Below are 27,126 nucleotides of genomic sequence, written 5' to 3' on the forward strand. Positions count from 1 at the left end.
CACGGTTGTGGCCTTGACTCTGGACACTCATGTTTTTCATTTATCCTTCAGAGGATGATGAAACAATTTTAGGCTGCGCAATCTTTCTCTGCTAAAAGGCATGTTATATACGAGATTGTCACACCATGTGACTGATATAATGTAATAAAAATCTGTGAGATTTTTTTGCATTAAACATGGCCCATATCAAATCTATTCTACAAGAACAGACAAAAGTTTAAAGGTATGTAAAACAACCTTCCAGAGTAGCTGTCCTAAACAGATGATATGACACAGAGGTGCTTCACTGATTTCTGCTGGCATATAACACACTCTCACTCACAGTCAAATACACAGTCAGCTACTGAGATTTACCTGCATTTTCCTGTGCTAGTTACCTGTTACTTGACATGAAGAAATCAGCCTAAGACATTACCAAGCCTTTCTTAATTGATAGCGGAAAAAATTCCAAGAGAACTGTTGATTTTGGATAACATTTTAAAGTATCCCAAATTTTGTTTCACCAGTTGTCAGAATCAGAAAAGGAGGTTTCTGTACTCCTTGCAAAAATGTCTCATTATTGCTGACTTGCTCTGGGTTTTTAAATGAGATTCACATTTGTAGCTCAAATGAAACCAGATATCCTTGACAGGAAAACATGTGCTGTAAGCAGAATTTGATGTCCTGGATAAACACAAAAAGATTCTTCTGCAGCATTTTCTTCAGCTCCTCCCAAATGACCCCTTGGACTGGCTTCATTTCTTCCTTGGGTAGACACCCTGCCCATGTGAGAGCCATAGGAACTTTCCTTTTTGGATACATTTTTGCATTCTTACCCTCTAGTTTCTTGGCCTAACAGAAACCCTGTTCCATTGACCATCTCAGCTTAGGGGTGGGTGGCATGTGCCACATTTTGGCTTCTCTCTGAACCCCTTGTGTGCAGCCGCACCCGGTCACTGCACACAATGCTTTCACCTCATATAAAAAAAATCTTATTTTGTCTGGCACATGATACCTTGTATAAACCAACGCAATTGGAGTTAGTCAGGTTCAGACCTGATAGTTGGCATAAAGTTCTGTTTTTAATAAAGGGGATTCCCAAATGGATGTAACGTGTTGCCTCTGGAGCCAAGTTTCTAATGAGTTCCCCACATAGCACCTGAAAGGAATTTTTGGAAACAAAATGGAAAACAGAAAAGAAAATATTGATGTGCCTCTGTGGAAATCCAGAGTTTGCTCCTGCACACCATCCTGGAGGCAGAATCTTATTCCCTGTTGTCCAGATGGAAGAGAGAGAAAAGATATGGTGAGATATGTGGGTTCCTCAGGTTGGACAGATCCATGTGGACTGGAAGGTGGAGGTCTGGCAGCTCAATGGGACACTGGAATGAGTTGGCAACTGATGAAATGGAGTTTCAGTGGCAGCAGAGAAGCTCTGGCTTGCATTGCACAGAGTTAAATTTCCCCAGAGAACAGGGGAGCTCTAATTTACATTGGGTACGTCCTCAGCAAGACAGACCTGCCAAGGATTGCTGGGCAGCAATAAAACATATGGCTCAGAATGTTCTGAACTGTGTACTGTTGGGTATGGGGGGGCGTTTCTTAGGGAAAATACCACTCCCATTTGCTTTTTTATTCTACTCCTTTCTTTCCCACCTGAGGACCACTGTAAGACGTGGGGTGTTGAGAGATCTTCATCCTGTCTTGATTCTACAGTCACTTTCACCCTCAGAGAACCTGCCTAGTCCTGTGGAAAAATAGGGAAAGGAGTATCTTTCAAAATAGAGTTATTCAAAATTGATCTCTAAGCTGTGAGTTTTTTCTAAGAAATATTTAATCTTCATATAGAAACTTCTGTCAGAAGTAATACTGAATGTTAACAAGAAGGGCCTGTTGATCCCTGTTTGGATCAGAGGGTGATGGTATTAATCTGAAATAAGAACTATGGGGCATGTTTACAGCATGTATGAAGATTAGTGTGTGAGTCATGAGACTGTCCAGGAAGAGAAAGCTGTGGGTGAGTGCCAGTGGGAAAAACCTGAGGAGTTAGCAACATGATCAGAGCAGAGTGAAATGTGTTAAACTCTGGAAATCCCAGAACACATGAAGATGATCGGAAGGCTGGAACACCTCTCCTTTGAGCACAGGCTGAGACCATTGGGGTTGTTCAACCTGGAGAAGAGGAGGCTCCACGGAAACATTAGAGCAGTCTTGTAGTACCTAAAGGGTGCCTAAAGGCTTACAGGAAAGCTGGAGAGGGACTCTTCATGATTGCATGTTGTGATAGGAGAAGGTGGAATGACTTCAAACTGAAAGGTAGACTTAGGTTGTATGTCAGGAAGGAATTCTTAACTGTGGGTGTGGTGAGGTACTGGAACAGACTCCCCAGAGAAGCTGGGGATGTCCCATCCCTGTGAGTGTTCAAGGACAGCTTGGGTGGGGCTCTGAGCAACCTGGTCTGGTGGGAGGTGTCCCTGCCCGTGGCAGAAGAGTTGAAATGAGGTCAGTTTCCAGATCACTTCCAACCCAAACCATTCTATGATTCTATGAAACAGAAATAGAAGGAGTAGTTGGATTGTACAAGGGTTCAGTTCTTCTATTTGTGTGTGAATATTGCTAAGAAAGTAACCAGCTTTGATATACTTACTCAAACTCCTTTGACACTGGAGTAGCCCCACAACAGTCAATGGAGTTGTGCTGGTGAGGATGTTGGTAGCTTTAGTCCTGCCAGGACCACCTGGGGAAAATGTGTGCAAGTCTGGACTGATGTGTCTGCCTTTCCTGAGGAGAGAGAGGAAGAAGCTTTCCTCAAGTGTGCCAGCAGACAGAAAAACAAAGGTTTGGGGCAGAGGGAGGAAACCTGCACATGTGGTAGAGCTCAGATTGCTATCAAAAACCTGAGATTTTGTGGACAGAACATCAGCTCTTTGGATAGTTACAGAAGCCCTTTGCAGCCTTCAAAAGCCTGTTGTATTTTCTTCACTTTTGAGTGAATATTTTGGGGAAAATTGAATAAAATGCTCCAGTTTCAGCAGTGAAAAAACCAATGGCAAGTGAAGACATCTCAGTGTTGACCTCAAGTACTGGACCTCAGGGCCTGACAAAGGAAACTTCCCTGCATCTGGCTGACCTGAGCACCATATTTCCCTCACTGGCTGCTGCTGCAACTTGTCTGAAAGCCAGTGGGGTTTATGCTGCTGGAATATATGGTTTATTTAGGTATTCTTACTGACCCATGAATATACCTACTGTATAATTTATTGGAATGTTAATAGTTCAGTCCTGTGATGTTTGTTATAGAAAATCTTCACTTTGAGCCAGTGGGAAATTTTGTTAGGGTGAGGAGTGCAGGCCTGGCCTCTGCTTTGCCTTTTTTCTTTTCCATTGCAACACAATTAACCTTTTCATTAGAAGAGCTCTGTTCCAAATAAGCAAACTTCTCAATATGTATTACTGAGCCATTTCAAGCTGTCTCTTGCTTTGAAACAAAACATCTTTGTTCCAGCCATGCATGACATTTGAAGACCTATTTATACAATGTGTCAGCTCCATTTGTTTTCCTCATCCTGATATTTTCCTCTGTATTTTTAGTTAGCCATCCAGATTGCAATGAGCGAGGTTGCTTCTGGTTTCCTCCTGTGCTTCTCCAGACTGAGGCACTGGCTGCCTTTGTCCTTCCTCCTCTTTTGTGGGCAGAGGTGAAACAACCCCAAACCAGACACAGTTCTGCCTGCTTCATGCTCTTTGTACACCAGGCTGCTGTGGGATGCAGGGATGGCAGGCTGCACGTCATGGTTCTCTCCTGAAGTCCTGCCTGCAGGAAGCACACAGCTGCAATCCCTTCTGCTGGAGGGGTCTCATTGAGGGACAGATCCAAGCTGCATCAGTAAATTAGCCCCTCTTGTGAAATACTTGCTTTTTCCTTAGACATTCATAGTTTGTCCCAAGTCTCTAACCAGCCATTCTTGTATGGCAGCACAATGCTAACTAATCCAAGAAAAACCAACACAAAACTGAAAAGGAAAACAAAGCAACCCCAAAACATATCAAGATGGTTAATAAAGCTTTTAACGTCCTGATTTTGAGTAAATGTCAATAGTTATGCTGTTTGCCTCATCCTCTCCCTTTTAAAAAATTTACCTATCTTGGGACATGCCTTATCTTCCGAAGGGATCCAGGGTAGTGCTGTAGTGCTCAAGCAGGAACATAATGTCTAGCCCAGTACTGGCACTTCCTATTAACAAACAGAAAACTAAGTCCTTTTTGTGAAATCTTTTACACAATCTAGCAGCTGAAGGTTTCAAACTGTTTTAACACATACAAGGTGCCAGGAAATTACTACAAGCCTCACTTTAACCAGAAAAGGAGCCTGCAGGAACCAGCTCAGCACTGGTAAGCCTGGAATTGCAGTAGCAGAGGCTCATCTGCTCTCTCCAATATTGTGGTCACCAGGAATGTTGGTAAAGAAGGGAGAAACAGCTCCATGCAAGCAAAACTGCTCCCACCAGCTGCTTCATGGCCACTCAAAGCCTGATAAGACCAAAGAAGGCATCTGCATTGACCTCCTGCTTCCCCATCCTTGTAATAGCAGACAGAAGGGCTGTAAGAACAGAGATTAAACTTCAGAGCACCTCACAGCTGTGTTTTACATAGACACTCCCTCCAACTCTTGGGAAAGTGCACAATCTCCTCTGAATGTGGGACTGCAGGTAATTTCCATGCCGAACACTTAATGTGTCCAGCTTTTGCACGTGATGGATGGGCTTCTGCTGCAAGAAGTGGAGGCAGTGGCATGTGAGGAGGAATGCCTTCGATGCTGTGGGCTTCAAAAGCCAGGCTTGTGAGCTTTGCTGTTCCAGCAGCTGGGGCAGAGCTGCGTGCATGATCCCCGCCAGCACAAATGAAACCAAGGCATCCATATGCTGTGCATTAAGAGTGTTTGATCTCCTGCACTCTGGCTCGCTGCTCAGATGCTCCCTCTTCCTCTCTGCAGCAGTACAGAGTGCGGTGTTGAAACCTGTGAGTCTGCGTGTGTTTACAGACTCTGTGATGGGAACTGCAAAGTTTAACACAAAACAGTCTAGAAAATGTTGCTGGCCACAGCCACAAAACCTGTCCTCATCTGTTCCATGATGGTGGTGGACAAGAAATTCCTTGAGTTTTATTTTCCTGTTTAAAGAAGAAGGACAAAGAATTGGCAAAGTAGAAGGAATTTAGTCCAACTGATGCTGGATTAGCAAAGCAAAATGCAATCTCCTGAGTGCAGGGATTGTGCCCATGCACAGCCAAGGCTACCACGAGAACACTGTAGCCCCACATGGCCAAGGGACAGCTTCAGTAACTCCAGGCTTGAAGCCTGCTCCTGCATGGATTACTGTCACTGTTCACCATGCATTTTCAAGTCAGTTATTGCAGTGACTCAGTTATGTTTCAATAAGAAGCTACCTCTGATCCACATTAAAGATGTTGGTGAGATAGGAGAGGAAGGCTCCACTCCATGGAGGATTTGGTGGCCCCACAGCATTGCTTCATGCAGATTGGGAAACTGAGCAACACTGTGACTTCGAATGATGACTTGTGAATGTGACTTGTATGATGGGGAAGCACAAACAACAGCCACATAACAATAGAAATGAATTTTATTTTGTAAAAAGTTATAAAATGAATATTGTACAAAAATAAAGTCTGTAGAGAACTTTGGTTGATTAACACAAATGACTGAGACGTATAATTGCAGGTGAAGTAAAAAAATCCAGACAAGCACACTCCTGTCTTCAGTAAGGTCTGAAAACTAAAAAAAAAAAACAAAAAACAAAAAACCAAACCAAAACAAAAAAAATTTAAAAAATCACAAACTTTACCCTTTTGTACTTTGAACATAGAGATTTGCTTTGGTGGCAGCCTCTTCAAACTGCACAGAAAATGCTTAGAGGCAAGTTTTCATGGGCTGGGGCGAGGGAAAGCGCAGCTGTGGGCGCTGTCGCCGCTCAGCTGCCCGGCAGCGCCGTGCTCTCCGCCAGGCAGGCGCTCCACGCCCACCTCGTGCCACCTCATGTCACCACCCTGAGCAGCCTGGGGGGCACGGCGTCCCCGTGGCACTGTGAGCACAGACCTGGGGTGCTCTCCAGGGATATTCTCCCTCCGCCCGGGAAAGTGGCGGAAGCCGGGGGTGAATTACATGCCAAACACCTGGTGCATCTTTCTATGCCTGTTCTGGACTTTTTTGACCTCTAGACCTTTCTTCAGTGGTGCCCCAAGGGGCCCAGGGCAAAATGAGTACGGAGAGCCATTACATGCATGAGATAAAAGGTTGGACCATGGTTTTCAATAAGGATTTTTTTTCCATGTTGCTTTTGTGGGAGTTGATGCTTCACTGGTTGTCAGGTATGTCTAGTGACCTGCACTCCTGCTCCTTTGGGAAAAATGTCTCCAGAATGAGAGCTTGTGTTAGCGGTCACGTACGAACACCTTTGCTGTACAACCTCCCTCCTCCTAAGGAAACTTGGATTGTTCTGCTGCATGGGTATGATCCTGTAATGTTTCAGCAAATTATACAAAACACTCTGGTTATTTAACACAACTGTTTACTTGCAGGCTATATTAAATCCAGGGCTAACTAGTAAGAGGGACTTAACCTCTTCTATACGGAAGTACGGAAGGAAAAGCTTAAATAAATATAACTAGAAATTATAAGGCTAAATGTGATTATTTTCCATTTGTCAATAGTTATATGAGGTCAGTTGGCATAAAGTGTGAGAAAAAAAACGTGGCTACATTTAAAATATGACTAAAATTAGTTTTTCTAACAAATTGCTAATGTTGAGCCAAATCCTGCGACCCTCACTCGTCCAGAGCCATTGCTGCTCCCGCATATGTGACTGCAGTAATTTTCAAAAGACTTGGTGACAGGAATAAGGGCTGCAGGCTTCAGCACTACCCTTTGTGAACATAATCAAGATTTTGTTTAAAAGAAAAAAAGGTAAAGTAAGTGATTTTTTGCATTCAAGTTAACACTTTCAATCATAAGCATGGACCGTTGTTCCCAACGTCTTTGTCTCTCTATATCCCCAAGCGCCATCTACTTTGGCACCTTTGAAAGACACTTTAATAAATAAGGAGACTCATTACTGAACTGTAATAAATAACAATAACTTAATCTCAATAAATATCTTCTGTATACTTATGTCTCTGAAGGGATGCATTGCATCAAGTAGTCTCTCTCAATCACAATGACCAAATAGAAATGTAGTTATGCAAGTGACGTTAGTCCTTTGTAAACCTAAAGAAACGCATTTTGTGTAGGCTGGGCTTGTTATATTTCTTACTATACTAGGAAGAAGTGCTTAAAAACTCAACTTGTTTTCACAGGTAGCAGAAGAACCAAATCCTGCACTCATTTTGAAGAAACACAAGATGGAAATAACCAAACTTAGCCAGTAAGCGGAACTGTTTTGCTTCATAAGAACTTGAGCCTGGTCATTTTGATATTTGCCCAATATCATCTTACTTACAAGGGTAATCTTACAGCTTAGGAGTTGTCCTAAGCACTCAGGAACTGCCCTCCAATGAGCAGTAGCACAATGCGTCTTTCAGTAGAGCTGAGGGCACAGGGGATTAGTAAGGTACTCCTAAGCTACTCTTAGCTAAGCTTCTTGGTATAACTGGTATATCATGGCATAACTACAACGCAGCGTGGTATGGCAGGGTTGTGTTTTTAAGCACGTTCCTCATGGATTGAGTCTCACTGATGGTGGACTGAGTCAAATAGGAAAGGCAGCGTGCACATAATCCATCCATCGTCATCTCCACCTGAGCTTTTATCTAAATCCCCATAGGACGTCAGAAGTCTCCATCCTTCTACTCCGCCGCATGCCTCCTTATCCCCAGGCTCTCAATGGCTCCTCATTCTGTGTTCTTGGTCCTTTTTCCTCCACTTGGAGCAGATACTTCCCTGGGAACCTTGGTCCCTCTCTCTGCAGCGCAGCAGGAATGGAAAACTGGTGCCGCCTCGGCACGCAGTTGTCAGACGCATCCACACCTTTTCGCGGAATGTTTTTTCAGTATGTGGTAAACCAGGTTGTCATCCAAAAAGGACAGGTCATCATCAAAGGCTGTGGGTCTGCAACAGGCTTGCCTCACTTTGTCTGTGACCAGTTTTTTCTTTCTGGTTAAGTTTTTTAAAATTTTGTCATAGGTGGTCTCAGCTGCATCACAAGATCCACTACAATACCGGAAAATTAGCTCTTCTTTGGTTTCATATCCCAAATCCAAGTCGGTCACATTTAAATGTATTTCTGTTAAGACACATCCTCGATTTTTGCCCTTTTGATTCCTCCTTCCTTTTTTGTTGGAATTCTCTACGTTTGTGGCTGCATTTTGTCGATTTCTCTCCCGCCTAGAAAAAATTGGAGTCTGTTTATCTGGTGACCTCCTCAGTCTTTTAATAGTGGCTTGAATAAAGTCCACTACCTCATCAAACTGATCTGGATAATCCTCTGGCATATTAGCTGTTTGGGAAAAAGAGAAAAGGCTTTGTCACACGTCAGTTATCATGAAGTTTGTCCATTCACAGCCCAAAAATATTATGCCCGTGCAAGCTTTTCTGCCCATTATTTCAGAACACATGCCCAGGACCCTCAGAAATCAAGGAGAATTTGAAATGGTTTAGATCATCACAGAAACTCATTTGGGGAAAGACAGATGAGACATATTTGTGTTTCTGTGTGTGTGTCTGCTGATGCTTGGTAGCGTCTCAGCACAGCTTTTAATATTGAATGAGCCCTGTGGAAATAGAGGGAAGGAAAAACATGTCATGGTAGGAATATTAAGTTAAGAGGTAGATGAAGCCACTGTAAAGATGTTATACAGACTCTCCCCAGCAAAGCAGCAACAGGAGGAGGTTTCTTTAAAGCGATTCTGTGATTATAGTTGTTAATTATTTTCTTTCCACACCAGCAGCAGTTAGTATTGCCAAAGCCACCTGCCAATAAGGTGTTTGGGCATGACAGAAGGAGGATTTCCTGGGGTACCAGACTGAGATATTATTCCTGGATGAATGCCTGGATTTTTATGGCTTCTAGGGGACAATTATTTTCATAGCTTTTGAAAAATGTCTCATATATGTGTTTTATACCACCAGATGCTGATCACGCTAAGTAGAAATAGGTCAGGATAGAAGTATTATGCTAATTTTCTAGGGAAATATTATTAATGCATTTTCCTTCTGCAAAAATTTAATTTTTAATCTATTTAATTTATCACTTGATACATCACTGATAAATTATTCAAGTAAATTATACGATGAAGTCAATTAAATATTTTGGTACTAGCAGAATGAACCTCTCCAAGAAAAGTGAAATTAAATGTGTTCTAAAATTTCATCATGATTTGGAAAAAAAATTGCATTTTGAGATCCTTTATCTTCCCAAGGACTAAATCCATCAAAATTACTGTTTTAGTGAATACAGAGAACTAATGGGGGGGTTAGGTTGTCAGTGCCCTCTGTGTGGATGTCCTTACACCACATTATTTATGACTGTATCTTAAACATATAAACTATATTGCAGTACTGAGGTTTTTTTCCTTGTTATTGTGCCTAAAATTAAGACTTCTTCCTTTTCAGTAAGTCCTATGAGAATGCTCCTTTCTGTACTTAACTCCTAAAGCCCAACATATAACAGACTAGTGTCACACCAGCCTTGTACATAAGGCAAGCCTGTCTCCAATACTCCTACAAATATTGCAGGAACAGCAAACACTGGGAGAGGCAATAGCCAGTGCAGGGCATCTGGTCATTGGTGTATTGCCACAAAGTGAGGTACTGAGCTAGGAATTGGTCCTTAGCAAAGGCTCAGCACCACATTTCTCTAATGAGCATGGAAAGACAGGAATCCCAACAGTACCAGGTAGCACATGTACCCAACTCAAACAGGGTGGTATGGACTCTGTTAACAGGAGACAGGAAGGCATGAGGCTGCCCCCACTACTTAGCAAAAGTGCACCCTCATTTCCTCACTGGAAGCACCAAATACAGAGGAGACGGGGGGCAGCAGAATCCTAACTCTGTCAGTGCAAAAGCTGCTGAAACAGAGAGCATCTGCTCATAAGCAGGAATAGGTACTGCTGCCCGAAGTAGCCATATCCTAGAAGCCTCCCTCCAAGACAAAACAGTGATGGATCAGAGGTATATGATTTTTGATTGATGGATGCAGCAAAATAGTTTGGACTGGTGAAAGTGTGATGGAGGCTGGAAATCTTGTACCCCCACATAATGAGGGTGAGAAGCGGTAGAGTTTGGAACTGAAAAAAGGGAATTGTTTTACAGTTTCTGTTTTACAGATATCCATGCTAAAAACAACCATCTCAGAGACCAGTGTTCATGTTCAAAGACATGAAGGAGGGGTGGCTGCTATCTGTACAGCTATGTGGAACCTGAACAAGGCAGGGCCCTGCACCCAGCCCTGTGTTCCTGTGACACCAGTGGTAAGTACACCTTTCTTGCACTACTCTTATCTCTGTAGCAGGTACCAAAACACCCACTGTGAGCCATACCGACTGGAGGGGGTTGTTTTGATAGATGTGTCCACTGGATGCTCCTTGCAGAGCAGAGGGTCTGTCTACTGTGTACAAGTACAGCCCTACCAAGCAAGAGCTAGGTCCAGGTGATAGGCAGGCTGTGTTCCTTCAAACCAACAAGAGCAAGACAACTTTCTAGACTCAGTTAAAAAAATTGACGCACATGGAGCTCACGATAACCCCTGTTGCTGAAGTACAAACTTGGCTCTGACCCAGATACAGAAGTAGCTGGCAGAAGGCACTTATTGCTCGGGACTGAGTTTCTAGATTTCCTACACAGAAATCAGGTTTCTTAGTCTAAACAAGTACTAAAGTAATGAAAGACTTAGTACCAAATAAGAGAAGGATGTAGCCCTGAGGAGATGGCTCTAGAAGTGCCCCTTTCCACTCTGACCTTCTACTGCCCTCCTCTCATAGTCACTACTGTGACTACCCCAGCCCACACCTCTTTCTTGTATTCGTAGCCCAACCTTCGTACCAACAGTATGATGCAATGAGACCTTGGCTATGGAGAGTGAAACACAATGGTAGGGGAACATACAAGATCTTAACAAAACTAATGCAGCGATCAACCATCAGGAAGGGGACAGGAGACAGTTACAGGGAAAGCCAACCTATATGGAGAGATTGTTGTTATCAACCTTCAGCCTTACACTTATCTCAAGCCTGGTACACTGCCAGTGTCGGGAGAGGTGTAAGTGTCCCTCTCCTAAGAAGGGAGAAACAAAACTATGGATTAACTAAAGAGGTAATCCAAATGGGCACATTACTTTCAAATAGCTTGCAACTGAGGGGCAAAAATACCATCTGCCCCTGTGAGAGTGCTACAGGAAGAGCGTACTTTGGCAAAATACAATCAGACAGCTAGAGGGTTCAAGCACTGTTCTGCCAACTATACCCTGAAGGGCAGTAGATAGGAGGAGGACAGGATAGGAGGCCCATGTGGTGGACTGTGTTCCTGCAAAAGTGCACACTGAGATCTCTCCTGGCTCATGTGTGATCCCTACCCCAGCTGCACCAAGGGAGGTAATGCTACTTCTACACTGTGAAGGCTGAGGAAATTAACACCACTAAAGAGCCCAATGCAAGGCTGGTGATGCATTCATGCACTGTCAACCCTACAGAAGGTAGGACTGGTAGGGCAAAAAACAGATCAATTAATCAAACCAACAGCATATCCAGCTAGAGAAGTCCTGCCTACACACATAGACTAGATGCACCCAGAAAGTGGGGTCACTGGCAGCATGACTGCATGGGGTCATTAGCATCCTGCTAATCTCACTAAGGCTCTAACACAAACTGTGCAAGAAGTGTTTCAAGTGTCTAATGGAGCTGGGGATCCCTGCTCTGCTCATCCCCTACTGCAGCACCAGGAGGTATCTTGGAGACTCACTGGGAGGAATGCCAACACTATTAGTAAGATGAATTCCAATTTCCTGCCTCCAGCATGGACTTTCTCTTCAGCCCAGGGAACTGGAAACTATCCCATGCAGATATTCCAATCTACCAATAAGGCTCCTGCAGTGACCCCCAATATTTGGAGATTACACCACCGGAGGCGACAAAAGGCCTCTGGGTGATAACAGGAAACTGGCAGAAACAGGGGGCACAGAGGTTGCCTTGAGAAAATGTGTGGGTCTCAATCCTGGTCACTGTCTGCCCACCTAAACCACATGTGCTGTTACAGGATATGTGGGTACATCGCATCAACACAATGGCAGCTGCATTACTGGGGTACTCAGTGAGACCTTGCAAGTTTCTCTAAGCAACAGTTCCCTCTGCCTGTGGAGCCCCAAACTGGTTATGAGCAATGCAGCAATGTTCTTTTGGCATCTTCTAATGCACTGCCAAGGTACCCCAAGTTTGCTTCCATAATTTAACAGTCTCAGCAACAGCCCCAGTCCCTGCAATCAGCTAATTACCAGATAATAATCACTCATCAGTGTGGCTGCAAGCAGTCACTAGGAATGGGTCACAGGAATCTGGAGGAAAGATTGACAACCAGGAGTGAAGAGAGACTTAGCCCTGTGCGGAGTCATGACTCAGTTGGGATATTCAGTTCTCCAACAAGTATTGGTAGGAAGACTTGGAAAGAAAATGCTGTGAAAAACTGCTGAAATAGGACCCAGAGCAATCCAATGGCAACACCAGCACTGACACCAGCTATGGTGGCTTGAAACAAGGCACTAGAGACAAGTGCTGAAGAAGCTACCAGGTATCGTACGTGAATAAGCAATAACCACTGACCAAGGACTAAACTCTGTGAAAGGCTAATAGACAGAAGGGAAGGTGGAGAAGACTGACTGCAGGGTGTCCCCATCCTGATGGGCACTTGGTAGATGTGCTCCAGGGATGCTGAGACCTCCCTGCAGCACAGACACCACATGCTGAGCACTTGTTTGGTCTCTGCATTGTTGTAAGCTCTGCTGGGGGAACGGGGGTGCTGAGCCAAGCTGTGGTGAGGGAACATCAGCACACTCATATAGGGGCTGCCTTAGCATGCAGTGATGGTTTGTAAGCTGAATAAAGCTGTTTGATAGGGGTACTTTGTCACCCTTCTGTCCGCAACGTTGTGTAGAAAATGTTTACAGTCTCACAGCATCTTTGCTTCCCTCACAGTACATGGACTGTGCTGACTTGATGGTGCAGCAGACAGTTTGCTGGGGGGATTTCACACCCCTGCAAAGAGCAGATACACATTTTGCATGTGCGTGTATGTGTGCTTCATTTACACGCACACACACACAAATATGACTAATTATACACAAACACAGATATTTTTTCAAAACAAACTAGTTTACTGACAACACTTGCCTTCTGCTAGAAAAGCTGAGAGAACAAACACATGACAGATGCCTGTCACATTGTGCAATGTGCCAGCAGAAAATGCTAGGATACTATGGCATTAATGCAGCAAAGATCTCTGACGAGTAGTCCCTGGTCCCAAGCTCCAGAGTGTGAAGGAATTAGAATTTAAAAGGACAGAACAGGACCGGATGGGACAGGATAGGACAGGCCAGAGCAGCATGTGCTCAATATGGGTTTGCAAACGTTGTCTTGCACATGTAATGCATCTCAAAGCAGGTGTTTCCCAAAGGAAAGGAATGTATGTCTTCAAAAGTCAAATCCTCCCTTAGGGAGCACAGGGTCTCTGTGTGTCTTGTTCAGAGTGGGAGAAAGGCTCACAGACCCCACTGGTTGAGTGTGACGGGTTGAGCCCTACCCCATTAAACCATGGTGGCATGATCTCTCACAAGCCTGGTGTGAAGTCATCAGTGGGTATTGGGTTTTATGTCACAATTCTCAAAGCTGTTTCCTGACTGTCCAGCTCCCTGAGGAAGTCCCTTGGAGGCAGGGCAGGCATGTGCAGGTGTTTGTGCATCACCTCTGCCTAGCCCTGCAGCAGGAGCCTGGGGCAGGCAGCAGGGCTTGTAGGAACTGCATCCACCACGTGTGTCCTGCTGTGATCAGCTCAATCCACCATGTGTGTCCTGCTGTGATCAGCTCACTCTCCTGCAGCTCCTTTCCGTGCTCCCTCTTTCCTTACCAAGCCAAGGACCTGACCACCCAGGCAGGAATAGGCAGAGCATTTGCCTATGTTTGCAGCAAGAGTACAAGTTTGTTTTCCCGGGCCAGAGAATCAAGGCTGTTGGGTACTGATGACAGTCCATGTGCCAGAGTGCCTCTGAGCACCTTCTCTGTCTCCCTTGTCCAGCTGAACAAGGGCTCTTGATCTGTGCCGATTTTCTCACGTGACCAGAAAAATGAATAAAAAAGCAAAGAAAGAAAGAATGAAATGTCACAAGATTGATATAAATAGGAATCTAGAAGAGTGATAAGGCTGGGAGTAGAGCTGGTGAACACCTTCAGCACGGGGAGTGAGACTCATTTAAAATACTAATTTAAAAAACAAGTCAACCAACCAACCAACCAACCAACCAACCAACCAACCAACCAAACCTGAACACAAGAATATCTGCATCATCTGCTTGCTGTCTGCAAGCTTTTTGCTTGTTTTCTAAGCACTCAGGGCACAGTCAGATCATAGCTTTGACAGCCTCCTAGATTTGGAACATCCCTCTGCAACATAAACTGAAATTCTTGCCTCACTGATGTTCTCTGCAACCTGAAGTTTTGGCCTGCTTGTCCCCAAGCACAGTCTCTTCCCCTGGGCACAAGAAGAGCTGGCAGCACACGAGTGAAGGATCCTGCAGCCAAACAGCCATGACATTCCCCATTAGCCCCTGGAGAAATCCAGTCCTGAATTCTGCTTTGGGCATGCAGGGAAATGTGCCTTCCTATGGGCATCTTCCCCACTGCCACGCCCTAGAGCCTGTCCTTGCATTTCTATTTAATTAGAGACACCACATGACACCAGGACTGGGAAATAATCCCTGTGCTTTTTAGAAGAATAAACTACAGTGTTCTGATTGACTTCCACATGAAACAGACTTCTATATGAAATGGAAATTCACACCAAACTCGTCCCATTATCAAAAGAAACAGCCTCCATTAAGTAAAAATGAACAATTTATTTCTGTCTGTTCAAATGTGATCACAATTACGTTTTGTAAATTTATTAATTTGATTTTCTATCAACAGAATAATTTTAAAGCCAAACAGTCCCCCACATGCAACGGCAGCTACCCAGCATGGTAGAGCAAGAAATCCTCAGCTTGTACTTGGTGACAAACTGATGGTTTGGTTCTTCAATTTTTGAGTTAAAAATCCAGTTTCTTCCTTTGATGCCTGGTTATGGATTTAAAGGCTAACTATAGTCTCTTCTAACAATGATGTCTCTTATAGCATACAAGAAAAGCTTAAACTCTTTTGCAGAATAATAATTTATATAGATGGGTTTTCCTTTTTTGTCTTTTTTTTAACCTCATAAAACTTGACATCTTAAGTTACTTGAAACTCTGCTTTATAGAATAGCTTTCCATACTGATCTCAGAAAAATGCAATCACATCACTGCCACATCATTTGGCACTTTACAAAGCCTGAGCTAAAGTGATGTAACAGAAGTAATGAATGGTATGTTAAACATTATAAAATTAGGTTTTGCTTTTAGTAGTTTTCATGCCTTCAGTTGTGACAGTATAGCTACCACATCAAAACATCAGACCAAAGACTTAACTAAATTATTTTGCTTGGCACAGTCTTTCAATTAGAGAAGTTCAAACAACAGTATCAGGCCCTGAAGTATGATTTCAGAATTCTGGGGGTTTAGTCTTGCTCACTGTAGTGGTAAGGAATATTTAGAAAATTTAGATCCAGATCTCCGTTAGGATTAAGCAGCACCTTTTCAAAAACAGCTGTGGTACTTTAATCTGGGGCCTTCATAATAAAATTGTTACTTTACTTCATAATCATAATTCAGTAATTTTTTTAATGTTTAGCTTGCTATGCAGTACTGTTTTCAGGCGCTTATTATAATGGACATGGCCTATCTGAACACAGAATGCCTCCACCTCACACCACAAGGATGTATTTTAGGAGAGATTTGGAGCAATTTGTTTGTGGAAATGTAACCTTATCCAGGCTAAAAATACTAATGTGATGATCATTCTGTTTTACAAAGTGAGAAAGCAGTAACTGTGGTGTGGATAAATCACTCATTTTATTGAAAATGAAATATTTTGTATAAAAGACAAAGAATATTATATGAACGCATCTAAGTGAAGGCAGGCATTAAAAGTAGTATGCTAGAACGTTTTTGGTATTTCAACAATTAAAATACAACCTCTCTGACTCATAACTTTGCTTTCATGCCTTGCCCGAAAATCCATGGGACCAAGGGTGTAATCGAAACCTGGTTGTCTCCATTAGGAAATAGAGCATCAACAAACCAGAGTCAGCTCATCCTTAAATGTTTAATACAGTTCTGTATTACCTCCCTCCTGGCCCGTGCTGTGGCTCCCCTCAGACTCAGAGCCCCTAGAAATGGAGCCCCTGGTGTCCCTTGTCTCCCAGGGCAAGTGTAAATAAACTGGTGGGTGATGCCAGGGCCCCTCGCACCAGTCAGGCACGATGATGCCAACACTGGTAACAGGCACAGGATGGCACTTCCTGGTGCTCTTGCTTTTGATGGAGCAGTCAGGTTAGGTGTTTGTAGCTCACTAGCTAACCCTGAAGCTTCCCACGTGTTGATCATAATGACAAATCTACAGAGTTCTTTGTGTTTTTACTCAGCCGTGCTTGGCAGTGCCTGCCTTCTGTACTTTGCTTGCATTCTTGCAGGTAGAAATGCTAGTTCCCAACTGGATGAAAAAGAGGGGAGAGCATAGGACCCCCACAGTAGTTAGCAGTGTGGGAAGTCCCTGAGAGCATGAGGAAACAGAAAGGTCAGCTGGACCGTGTGAAGCAGAGGAAGCAATGAGCTCACCTGCTCGTGGGAGTTTCTTGGTGCTCACCTAGCCCAGGCAGGATCTCACAGCCCCATGGTGGGCTGCCCTCCTCTGCCCACCACACCTCTGGTCTCTCTGGGGTGGGCAGAGGAAGGTCTGACCCAGCAGCCAAGGAGCAGAGGAGCAACAGGAGGGTACAATCTTGCCACTGGCACAGAGTTTTGAATCACCAGCTCTGAGCACCACAGAGCAGCCAGCTTTTCAGCAGTCGCACCTGAAATTTTGTGAAATCTGCAGCTGTTGCCAGGAGCCCATCTGCACTAGGACCTTATCCTATGGGGTGGTGAGTTTGTGAGCACTCTCAGAGCATCCCTGCATCAGAAGTTACAGCATGAAGAGTGTGAAAGGCAAAGATAGAAGAAGTGCCAGTACCGTGCCTGGAGCCACCAACTGAGCAGGAGCCAAGTCTGGGCAAGACATATGTTGACTCCTTCCCAAGATCCAGTACTCTTCCACATCCATACCATGCTGAGTAAACACCCAACCTCCCAGTAAAACCTAGGTTTACACCTAATATTTGGTTAAGCTAATACATCCAATCCTGTGAGAGCCTTGGATGAGTGAGATCTGAAACCTGTGACACCCGTTAGCAAGAACACATGTGCTCAGCTAATAGACAGGCACACAGGTTTTAATGAAGGAAATACTGATGGTATTTTCTTCACCATCCCTGGTGCAGAAATGATCCACCCTAGCTCACTTATGGTATCAGTAAAACTGCACAATGGTAACCCAGGCCCTCTTTAGTAACAGTTGACTGAAGGAAAAGAGCACACCTAAATCAATAACATCAGCTATTACTGGGCTGCCTGTGCTCTTACTCTGCATCTCCCATAGGGTTTCAGAAGCATCCCTAAGGAGCAAAGACATGCAGAAAAGAAGGAAGAACAGACTCTAAAGGGACCCTAACCCAATCTCTTCCCTGTAGCCATAAGAGGAGTCACGGCAAAATCTTGGCTGATGTTTCTCTTGTGTCAATCTCTGCTGCTATCAGATTTGATCTGATCTATAAATAACACATGATCTTTTATTGTTGCCTTTCAATTGCTTGCATTTCAATGTGTTTACAAAAGGAACAATATGAAAGGTTTTAATATTGCTTGTTGTTATTGTTATTGTTGCAATACTCAGTCCCTGGTTCCAGGGCAGGTGCATGTACTCCACTGCAGAAGGGCTCACACTGGGAAGTGTGGACTGGCAATTGCCACATAGAGCTGGTCCGTGCTCAGAAGAGCAAGGTCCTTCCTAACTGCTACACTGGATGCCAATTCCCTTCCGAAATTTCCAAAGTAATGGCTGATTTTGTGAAAGAAATCATATGTGCTTTGGATGGAAGCAGAGATAGTCCAAGTGTTTGTACACAGCGTATTATTTAAAGGGGATATGAAGCTTGCCTCTAAAAGCATGGCCACCAAAGTTTGGCATACTGCTGTAACACTGCCCAGCCACAACTCAGGAAGATAAATACATGGATTTCAGTGTTTGCTTATTTTGAAGAATATACCTGTCCAACATCTTTAAAGTATTTGCAGAAGTCCTAAAGACCTGCAGATTTCAGTTTAAGTGATGTATAATACATATAGCCTAGACTTCTGCCAGGTCATATCAGTGGCTTTATTCTTTAAAAAATGCTGCTACATGAAATACCTCACAAAATTAATTTTAAGTCCATGATCTTAAAACATATTCTAACATATATTTTGTGTCTTAATACTTTATTTGCAGCTGTCTCAAGTAAATATTTTCAATCCTATTTTATTTATTCTCTTTGTAATCACAATTGAAATTCAAAGAACAACTGAAATCTTTCCTATATCCTTTCTCTTTACCAAAGGATATTACTTGATCAGAAACTGAGCTGTTTTGTGAAAAATGACCACTCTGCAGTGCTAACCACTCTACCAGCACTAATGTGTTAGTGGCCTATTTAGATGTCTGATGATCCTGAACATGGCTACGCTGCAGTATTCTGTATTCCTTGTTTGTTTCTTATTCACTTACTACCTCAGAAATATGGGATTCCACAACAAATGTAGTTATGTAGGGTTTGGCCTATGTACTACAAGTTTTTTGTTGCAATCTCTAGATAGTGTGACAGGTTGAAAGCTAGGTATTTGCACTAGATGTTCACCTCTGAACATCTGCAGTTGTGGGCAGGGATGAACCAAATGGCTTCTCAAAGCCTTTGTAACTTTAATTTTTTTCTTAAACCACTTTTTGCAGTACTAACCATGAACAGTATAATTTACATTACAACATATCAGTCTGAGGATCTTCTGCTAGTGGACAAACAATGCCTCCCCCACTAAATTCAGTAACAGTCTGATGAACACTTAACACAACTGAATTCTTTTCAAGGAATATTTTGAAGCTCCTCATTGCAAACCCTAAACACTGGATTTTCTAAAATACACTGAAGAAGCTTATGAAAGACGAAGAAGGAAAGTATGTCCAGGTGTGTTATCAGTTAATAAACACCTGCAAAACATTCAACAGCATCCACAGTTTCACTGGCAAATTTTTAGATCCCTAAACTGAAAAGCAGCAAAGAACTAAAATTTTCAGCAAACGATAACTCAAAATGAGAATAGAAATTTATTATCCTGTGGTTCAGATTTTTTTTCCTTAAGTCACAGGAGTATATTCAGCATTTATACCTGTGACTGCAGAAGAATTTGCTTCTACATCTACGACCTCTGGATTTAAACACTTCTGCCTGGTTTCTTCCTTGGTATAGAATTTTGCCCATGAATGGACCAACCTGAATGCTTGGGGTTTCTGAATGTCTGGACAACCTGTTATCCTGTGCAAACAAACCTTAGTACACACGTGTGCTGGCTTGGGCACCCTGGCGCACTCAGTGTGACACTGGCTGTGCTGGATGCACCAGCTGTGCTGGGCACACACAGATCAGATAACACAGGGTGGCACCTGCTCGGTGTGGCTGATCCTACCTCCCTGATGCACTGGGCTTACTCTGCAGGACAGGTTACCTCTGCAGCTTCTGGGTGTCTGAGGCTAAAGCACATATGCCACACCGTAGGTGTGCTGAGCAGGAAAGCCTGGGCAGAAACATGAGAGTTGTAGTTCGAGACATTGAATGGGCCTAATAAATATTGCAGGGCAGGAAATGCATTCAGTAGGAAGCATAATTAAATACTGTTTTTAGCCTTAAAGAGCCCTACAGTACCACTATTTTTCCTAGGTACTCTCCATATTAGTTGATAAAGTTTCAGCTAAAAGCAGTAACTTAACATTAAACACATCTTAGCAGGGGTAAGAAGAATTTTTAACTGAGGCATAACACACACAGACCATGGTGTGTCACAGCATATACCAAAGGAGCTCCAACAGTGAATGACTATTCAGTAGCTATAGAGTAACTCAGACACCATGATGCAAAAACCTATCTTTCCCTCTTACTAGGACAGAAAATCCCATGGGGTTACGTTTCATTTAATTCTACCTTCTTACCACTAGTAGGAAGGTTCTCACCTTGAGTGAAGGTTCCCACTTGATCAAGAGAATACATATCACATAATGGATTTTAGGACCCTCCAGCCCTCACCATACATGTCGATTGTGTGCATCCAACAGCAAGCAGTTATAAGACGTATTCACTGGTGACTGTGTATAATGCAAACAAGTGTTTGGCTCCCTCTGCACTGTCATGCTTCTGAGGCTGCTGACTTAGTATTTAGTTTATAACAATGTGGTTTATATTTGTTCTACTTGCATTTGGTATTCACGCTAATAGTGTTCTTCCCCCAGAGGACTGTAGCATAAGGGAAACAACGAAATGGTTGCAAACCCTACATCTTTTTTTTTTTTTGAGTGTGAAATAAGCTATCCCATGAATATTGACCCCAAAACACCTACAAACACTGGGTTAATCTCCAAAGCACTGCATTTATGGAGGACATGCCAGCCTCCAGTCCAATTAAAAATGCAGAAGATTGCAATTGCTAGCACCCTCTGCCATCTCTGATTACTGCCCTGAGCAGCAAAGGTCAGCACATTACACCTGATCAGCCCAGGAGGTTAGAACCCTGCCTGGAGCCTGGAATGAAGGAAGGTTTAAGCCAACCTGAAATGGATGGGGTAACATCAGGAGACCTCAGAGTACATTGCAGAGAAAGCAATCCCATCAAATGAGAATGCAAAAAGGTGTCAAGGGCCAGCAAAACAGATCTGTTCTCCAGCAAACTGTTTGGCCTGGCCTCAGGAGTGGACTTGATCTCGCAATCCTGATGCAAGGGTTGTGTGGGAAACCCAACTTCTCTGGAGTAAGAGCAGTGGACTTTGGAGCAAAGTGGCAATGCTCAGCCTGCAAAGGGATTGCTTTAGGGGACAGCAGTGCACCTCTCTGAATGCACCCAGCATCCAGCCCTGCTCAGGACCCACACACTGCCCTATGCACACGAGGCAGCACAGGCAATGATGGTGCTCCCACCACTTTGTGACCTGCCTCTTGCAAAAGCCCTTAGCAAAGCAGCTGACCAACAGCATCCACAGATATGTGAATACATGGGACAGCTGGGGAGCTGTGAGCATGCCTCCCTCCTTGTGGCACACTGTGCTTTGATGGTGAGAGAAACCTCCAAGTGCAAAGGGAAATCTACATAGTGTAGACATTTATTCCTCTTGTGTACATAGTTCTATGTCTTTCCCATGCTGAAGGGTACATGCCACTAAATTTTAAATGGAGAGAACAGATATGTTAAAGACATTGATGGGGGTGATTTGAGTAAAGTGCTGCTGCAGCAGGAGGGCACTGATGTGTCTGGATCAGCCTCATAGCCTGTTTGCAGACTGTTCTCCAGACACCACACACTTTAAAATCAACTAAAAACAGGGTGAAAGTTTAAAAAGTACACCAGAGTGTTTTACTGCTCTTTTACAGTCACCTTTCTGCAGGTCTCCTCTGATTCATCTGACTTGGCAACATAAAGATGAATTTCTAACTTTCAGACTCTATTTTTGTGTTAACTGCTGCAATACAAAGGTCATAGGAACACCCTGGGTTTTCCACAGTTTCTGATGTGAAGAACAGCACTGTTTGCTTTGCCTTTGCAGCCAGGCCCATTTGTTTGTAAGACATAGAGTTAAAAAAATCGAGACAAAATAATCAGCCCTTTCTCAAATGACTATCCTGGGCGATATCCTTTCACCCAGTTCTGCATGGCTAAGCCCATGACTGCACCCAGGAAACAGAGATAATGTTGATACTACCATAGCTAAGGTAAAACACACTGCTTCTTCTTTATCCAATCCACAGGAAAGGAAAAAAGAAGACACAATACGAGAAATTTTGGATACTAGGAACTGAGAGAATCACAACTGCTGCCTATCCCCTTGAGCTGATGTAGAGGAATCAGCTTACCAGGGAGATGATTTTCCCAAAAGGTAGTTTCAAGATAAAAGTGGGCATTGTACAAATACTGTAACTCTGGAAAGACAGAGCATTAATGCTTTCCCACCCTGAAGTTTCTGTGAGATCTACAAACTGATTAATGATGCTTTCCCCCTAATGCTCTTCTTGCCACCAGCACCTCAGCAAGCCTGTACAGAAGGGAACAGCACAGTGGCCTGAAAAGCTGATCAGTGCCTTTTGTAGGACAGCACTTCTCCATCACAAGGCTTGCCATGGAGAAGAAGATCACCATGTGTGATAGCCCCATGATCCTGGCAGGCTGGAGCCCTGTGAGGAAACACTTTTGGCCAACCTGTGTGGAGGGGCTGAAAGGATGTTAGGGTTGCCAGTCTGTGAGCAGCAGGAGCCTAGGCTGGGACACGTGGAGGCGGGAGCATAGGCAAGATTCCAGCACGGGGGAAACACTAGCAAGAGAAGGAAAGAGAGAAGACTAAATGGGGAAGGACATAAATGCATGTGTACGGAAGAGATGGGTGTTTGGGAGGGGTCAAAGTGAAGTCACAGCAAGTGCTTGGTGCCTCTACAGTGCAGAGCCTGGCTGCTCCCAGAGAAACCAGAGCGCAGCTGCCTGTGACTGGAGCTGTGGCGTGTGCAGGGAAAGGACATGCCTCCAGAAAAGGAGATAGAAATGAATCCCAATTACTGGATACTGTCTGCATCCCGTAACGAGCTAAACAGAGAGGGGGATGAGCAAGGCCAAAAGAAGCAACCTTCAAACTGCGTCTGTGCCTTTGCTAAGTAAACGTCGCCACCATTCATGTGAGTATTCTATCACTTTTTACTGAGTCATATTACCTCTCTCTTTAAAAACCCACTAGATATAACATAATGCTCGCATACCACTGTGAAAATCCTGTACCTGCTATTGTAGGTAGAGGACTTATTATTAGCAAGGCATTATTATCTGTCATTTGGACTGTAAACTGTCTTACTGTGAGCTAGCTCATGCGGATTGCTCTGCATCAAGCTCCTAACCCCACCACAGTGACTCTTCTGTAAATTTCCATGTGGACACACTCATCTCGAGATCAGAATCCAAGGAGGATTTAATGAAGCTCAGCAGTACTCCAGGATGTGTACAGTGCCTCCCATCACGGAGCCAAACCTCCGTCAGGACTTGCGCCCACTACAGGCAGAGAATAATTGCATTGGCAAGGAGAGAGACTGAGACAGTGGGGAAGGTGTTTCAGTGCCTGTGCTGCGAGGGGTGTCAACCAAATCCTTCTCTCGGTTCCACTGCATACAACAAACTTTCCCACCTCCCCATGTTTTTCAACCAGAGAGATTCTAAGACTGCCAGGAAGGCAGGGCTGGGGGGGGCAGGGGGCATTGTCACTGTGACTGTCAACCCCACGCTTTGGAGAATGACTAGGTTTGGAGCTGCTCAAGCAAGACCAAGGCCAATGACACCACCTGTGGAGAAATAGGGGCACAAAATGGGGGGATCCTTTCCTCATCCTGGAACCTGAGCAAAGGGAAGCAGGTTTAGCAAAACAGACAGCAGTTGCTACAAAGGGGAATGTTTCTTACAGTCACTGTGCACAGCATAGGGAGGCAGCAGGCTGATGGGGGAGAGATCATCTTCAGGTCCCTCTACCACTGAAGGGGACCCCTTGGGAGGCGTCTTACCGGTGGGCAGGGGCAAGGTGGAGACCGTGTTGAGCAGCACCACGCAGACAGCCACAACATCCCATAACTTCATCTTAGATCTCCTTCCAACACGGGCCCCTGACAGAAAGGAGAAGCAGGGTGAGCTCCCAGTTGCTATGTTCCTGCAGTCCTGCCCCAGCCCTGCCAGCCCTGAGACAAAGCTATGCAGTCTTGCACCCCAGATCACACTGGCTCACCCAGGCCAGGCTCAGGACAGCGGATGGAACAACAACCTGCTCCCTGTGCAGCCAGAGCGAGTGAGGCGGGCTCTCCCCAGAGAGAGTGGTGTGGGAGAGAGTGCACAGGATGGCCTCCAGTCCCTCTACGCCTGAGAAAGCTGAATTGGGGAAGGCAGGCATGCAGGCCCCAGAAGTCTGTTTCTAGGGATATGGGAGTGTGACCACGTCCCTGTGCTCGCTGGCAGGCGAGTCACCTTGTGCTAGTCAAGCACTGGGCAGCACCAGGGCACTTGTTCTCAGGCTGGACGGGGGAGGACTGGGCTGATCTGGGGTGCTGGTCTGTGCAGACCTGATGTGCTACAAGCAAACCTCCCTTTCCCTTTCCCCTCACCTCTTTCCCCTTTTCCTCTTTCTTCTCCCCTTTCTTCTTCTCCCACCCTTTCCCTTCCCCTATCCAGTCATCTCTTTCCTCTTAATTTTTTCTCGCCTTTTCTTACTCTTTTCATCTTCACTTGTCACCTTTTTTCCTTGTAGTCTTCCTTTTCCTCTTTCCCTATAGTCTTCCTTTTTTCCTCCTGTTTGTCTTCCTCCTTTCTTCAAGATTTTCTTTTTCCTTCCCTTTTCTCCTTCCACTTTCATTTTTCCTCTTTCCTCTTTGTTTCTGTCTCCCCTTAATTTTCCTCTTCTTTTCCCTTCCCTCTTTGTTTCTGTCTCCCTTTAATTTTCTCTTCTTTTCCCTTCCCTTCTCATTTCCCACTCCTTGTATTCCTCTCCTCCCCCAATCTTTCTTTCATTCTTTCTTTTTTTTTTTCTTTTTATCAATCCTCTTTCTTCTCCCTTCCCTTTTTCCTTACCTTCTCCCCTTCCCGTCCCTTGTCCATTCCCTTCTCTCCTTCCCGTCCCTTGTCCCTTTTTCTTTTCTCCTCCTCGTTCCCCGGCCGCCCTGCCCGAAGTCTGCCACGGCACGTACCCGCTGCCCTCTGCACGCCACCCCGGGGTAGCAGCAGCCCCCAGCCCGGTTCGGCTCGGCCCGGCGGCGGCACAGGGCAGTGTGCAGCCCGGGAGGAGCAGCCCCGCCGGGGGAAAGCCGCGGAGGTGCCGGAGCAGCGCCGGGCTTAGGGCGCGGCTGCCGCTCGGTGCGCGCTTCCTCCGCCGGGCGCTGCCTTCGCACCTCGTCGGTCCGAGGAGCCGAGGGGTGCCCGGAGACAGCGCCCGCCCTCCCTGCCCTCCCCCCTCCGCGCACCCATCCTCGCCCTCACCTCTGAGCTGGTCTCGTCAGACCCGAGATGGACATTAACGCCGTGGAGTTGACCGGCCGGCCGGCCGACGCATGTGGGCAAGTCGGGGTCCGACTGCCGGCACCCTCTTTGCTCAAAGGAGGGGGGAAGGGGGACGCGTATGGAGAAGGGGGTGTAAGGTCGCAGGTCTGGACGGAGGCAGCGGGGAGCCGGCAGCACGGTCCCCGGCGGCCTCCCCCGCCGCCGCAGGTGCTGTGGCCGCGGCAGGAGCGGCCCGAGCCGCGGGGCTCTCCGCCCGCCCCGGCCCCGGGGCCGCGCTCAGCAGCGGCGGGAGCGGCCCGAGCCGCGGGGAGCGCCGCCTGGCAGCGGGAGCTGGCGCTGGGTGCTGCGCTTGGGACCCTGCCTGGAAATCTGAGAAAGACACTCCATCAACAACTGCGGGGAGTCAGATGAAGACATCAGCGCTCCTGTAACGCCAGCTGGTCCAGCACTGCCGGGAGCCGCGCACCGCTCGGACACGGACACCACGGCGGGAGAAAAAAGAAAGGAAAAAAAAAAAAAAGAAAAAAGAGGAAAAAAAAAAAAAAAGAAAACCAAGAAAAAAACCCCACCCCAGTGGAGGAAGGAAGGGGAAAACGATTGAAAAAATAAAAATCAAACCACCCCCCTCTCAGCCTGCTGTGAGAATCAGAGGCCGGCACTGGGGTTTGTAAAGCCGGTAGCAGCAGCAGCAGCGAGGCTTCCTCCTCCAGAGCGGGGTCCCGTCGCGGCGAAAGCTTAGATCCAAGCGGGAGCGCGGCGGGAAGCTGGGCCGGTGTCCGGAGCGCCCGCTGCGGCTGGGCCTGGGCGCGCCGGGCTCCCCGGGCGCCGGCGGGGCTGGGTGGGGGCTTGGGGCTGGGCGAGGCGCGGGGGGCGCCGCACCCGCGGACGGAGCGAGCGCGGAGCCGGACGTGCGGACGCGGGGGCTTTGCCAGGGCGACTCGGCGCCGCAGATGGATTTATAGGGCCCTTTGGCAGTGACGCGCCCTCCGCTGATTCGCTTTCAGACCCAAACACACGCTGGCCCCCCGCACCGGACCCCGCGGAGCCTCCAAATATCTCCCGGCTGAAGTCACCGGCCCGACATACCGTGGGCTGCGCGGCCGCCGGCGCTGCCCCGCGGCACCCGCTGGCCCCGCGGCGACGGCGGGGCCGGGCCGGGGTAACCCAACACCGCGTCCCTCCCTAAGCGCCGCTCGCCGCGCTCCCGCGGACGGACCGACCGACCGACCGACGGCCGGCGGTGGCGGGGAGGCCGGCCCCTCCTCGGCCCTCGCCGGCCGCAGGTGCCGCCGCGGGTCCCCGCGGAAGCGCGGTGCGCAACCTCCGCGCAGCCCGGCCTTGCGCAGGGGGTGGCCGCTTGACTCTCCGAAGGCCGCAGCAAAGTCGCTGTAAACAGTGTCGACTTTCAGCCCTGCGCCGTGTATTTATGACTCACGCAGTTGTCCGGAGGTATGAGATCCTCATGTCTCCGGTGCTGCGGAATTAGCGCGGCGCAGCCCGGGCGGGCGGCTGGGCAGCGCACGCTTTGTGCGGGCGGTCCGGAGACCGCTCCGTCCGCCTCGCGCGGCTTCTCTTTTAAAATAGTCGTTGCTTCTGGATATTTCATTTTTCTGGGGGGAAG

General features: G+C 46.1%; 1 protein-coding gene across 3 annotated transcripts; it reads right to left on the reverse strand.

The window, feature by feature from the left end:
* Nucleotides 1–5,680: 5,680 nt before the first annotated feature.
* Nucleotides 5,681–27,126, reverse strand: GDNF (glial cell derived neurotrophic factor). 3 transcript variants are annotated; one of them, XM_033086222.1, is made up of 3 exons: nucleotides 26,941–27,126; nucleotides 23,927–24,124; nucleotides 5,681–8,486 (listed from the first exon to the last, which is right to left on the reverse strand). In XM_033086222.1, exons 2-3 carry the CDS (start codon nucleotides 24,096–24,098, stop codon nucleotides 8,002–8,004), a joined length of 657 nt encoding a protein of 218 aa, XP_032942113.1. In that variant the 5' UTR covers nucleotides 24,099–24,124; nucleotides 26,941–27,126; the 3' UTR covers nucleotides 5,681–8,001. The 3 variants fall into 3 exon arrangements, with proteins under 3 accessions (XP_032942113.1, XP_032942112.1, XP_032942114.1); XM_033086221.1 differs by lacking the exon at nucleotides 26,941–27,126 and adding an exon at nucleotides 25,485–25,681; XM_033086223.1 differs by lacking the exon at nucleotides 26,941–27,126 and having other exon boundaries at nucleotides 24,026–24,707.

This window comes from Catharus ustulatus, chromosome Z (genome assembly GCF_009819885.2).
Source record: "Catharus ustulatus isolate bCatUst1 chromosome Z, bCatUst1.pri.v2, whole genome shotgun sequence".
Lineage (NCBI taxonomy): Eukaryota > Metazoa > Chordata > Aves > Passeriformes > Turdidae > Catharus > Catharus ustulatus.

Excerpts from the sequence above, each read along its gene's own strand:
- GDNF (XM_033086222.1), bottom strand. The coding sequence starts at position 24,098 with ATGAAGTTATGGGATGTTGTGGCTGTCTGCGTGGTGCTGCTCAACACG. Across the intron at positions 8,487-23,926 it reads CTATGCTGTGCACAGTGACT|CTAATATGCCAGAGGATTAT; the intron begins GTAAGAAACATT and ends TTTCCCAAACAG.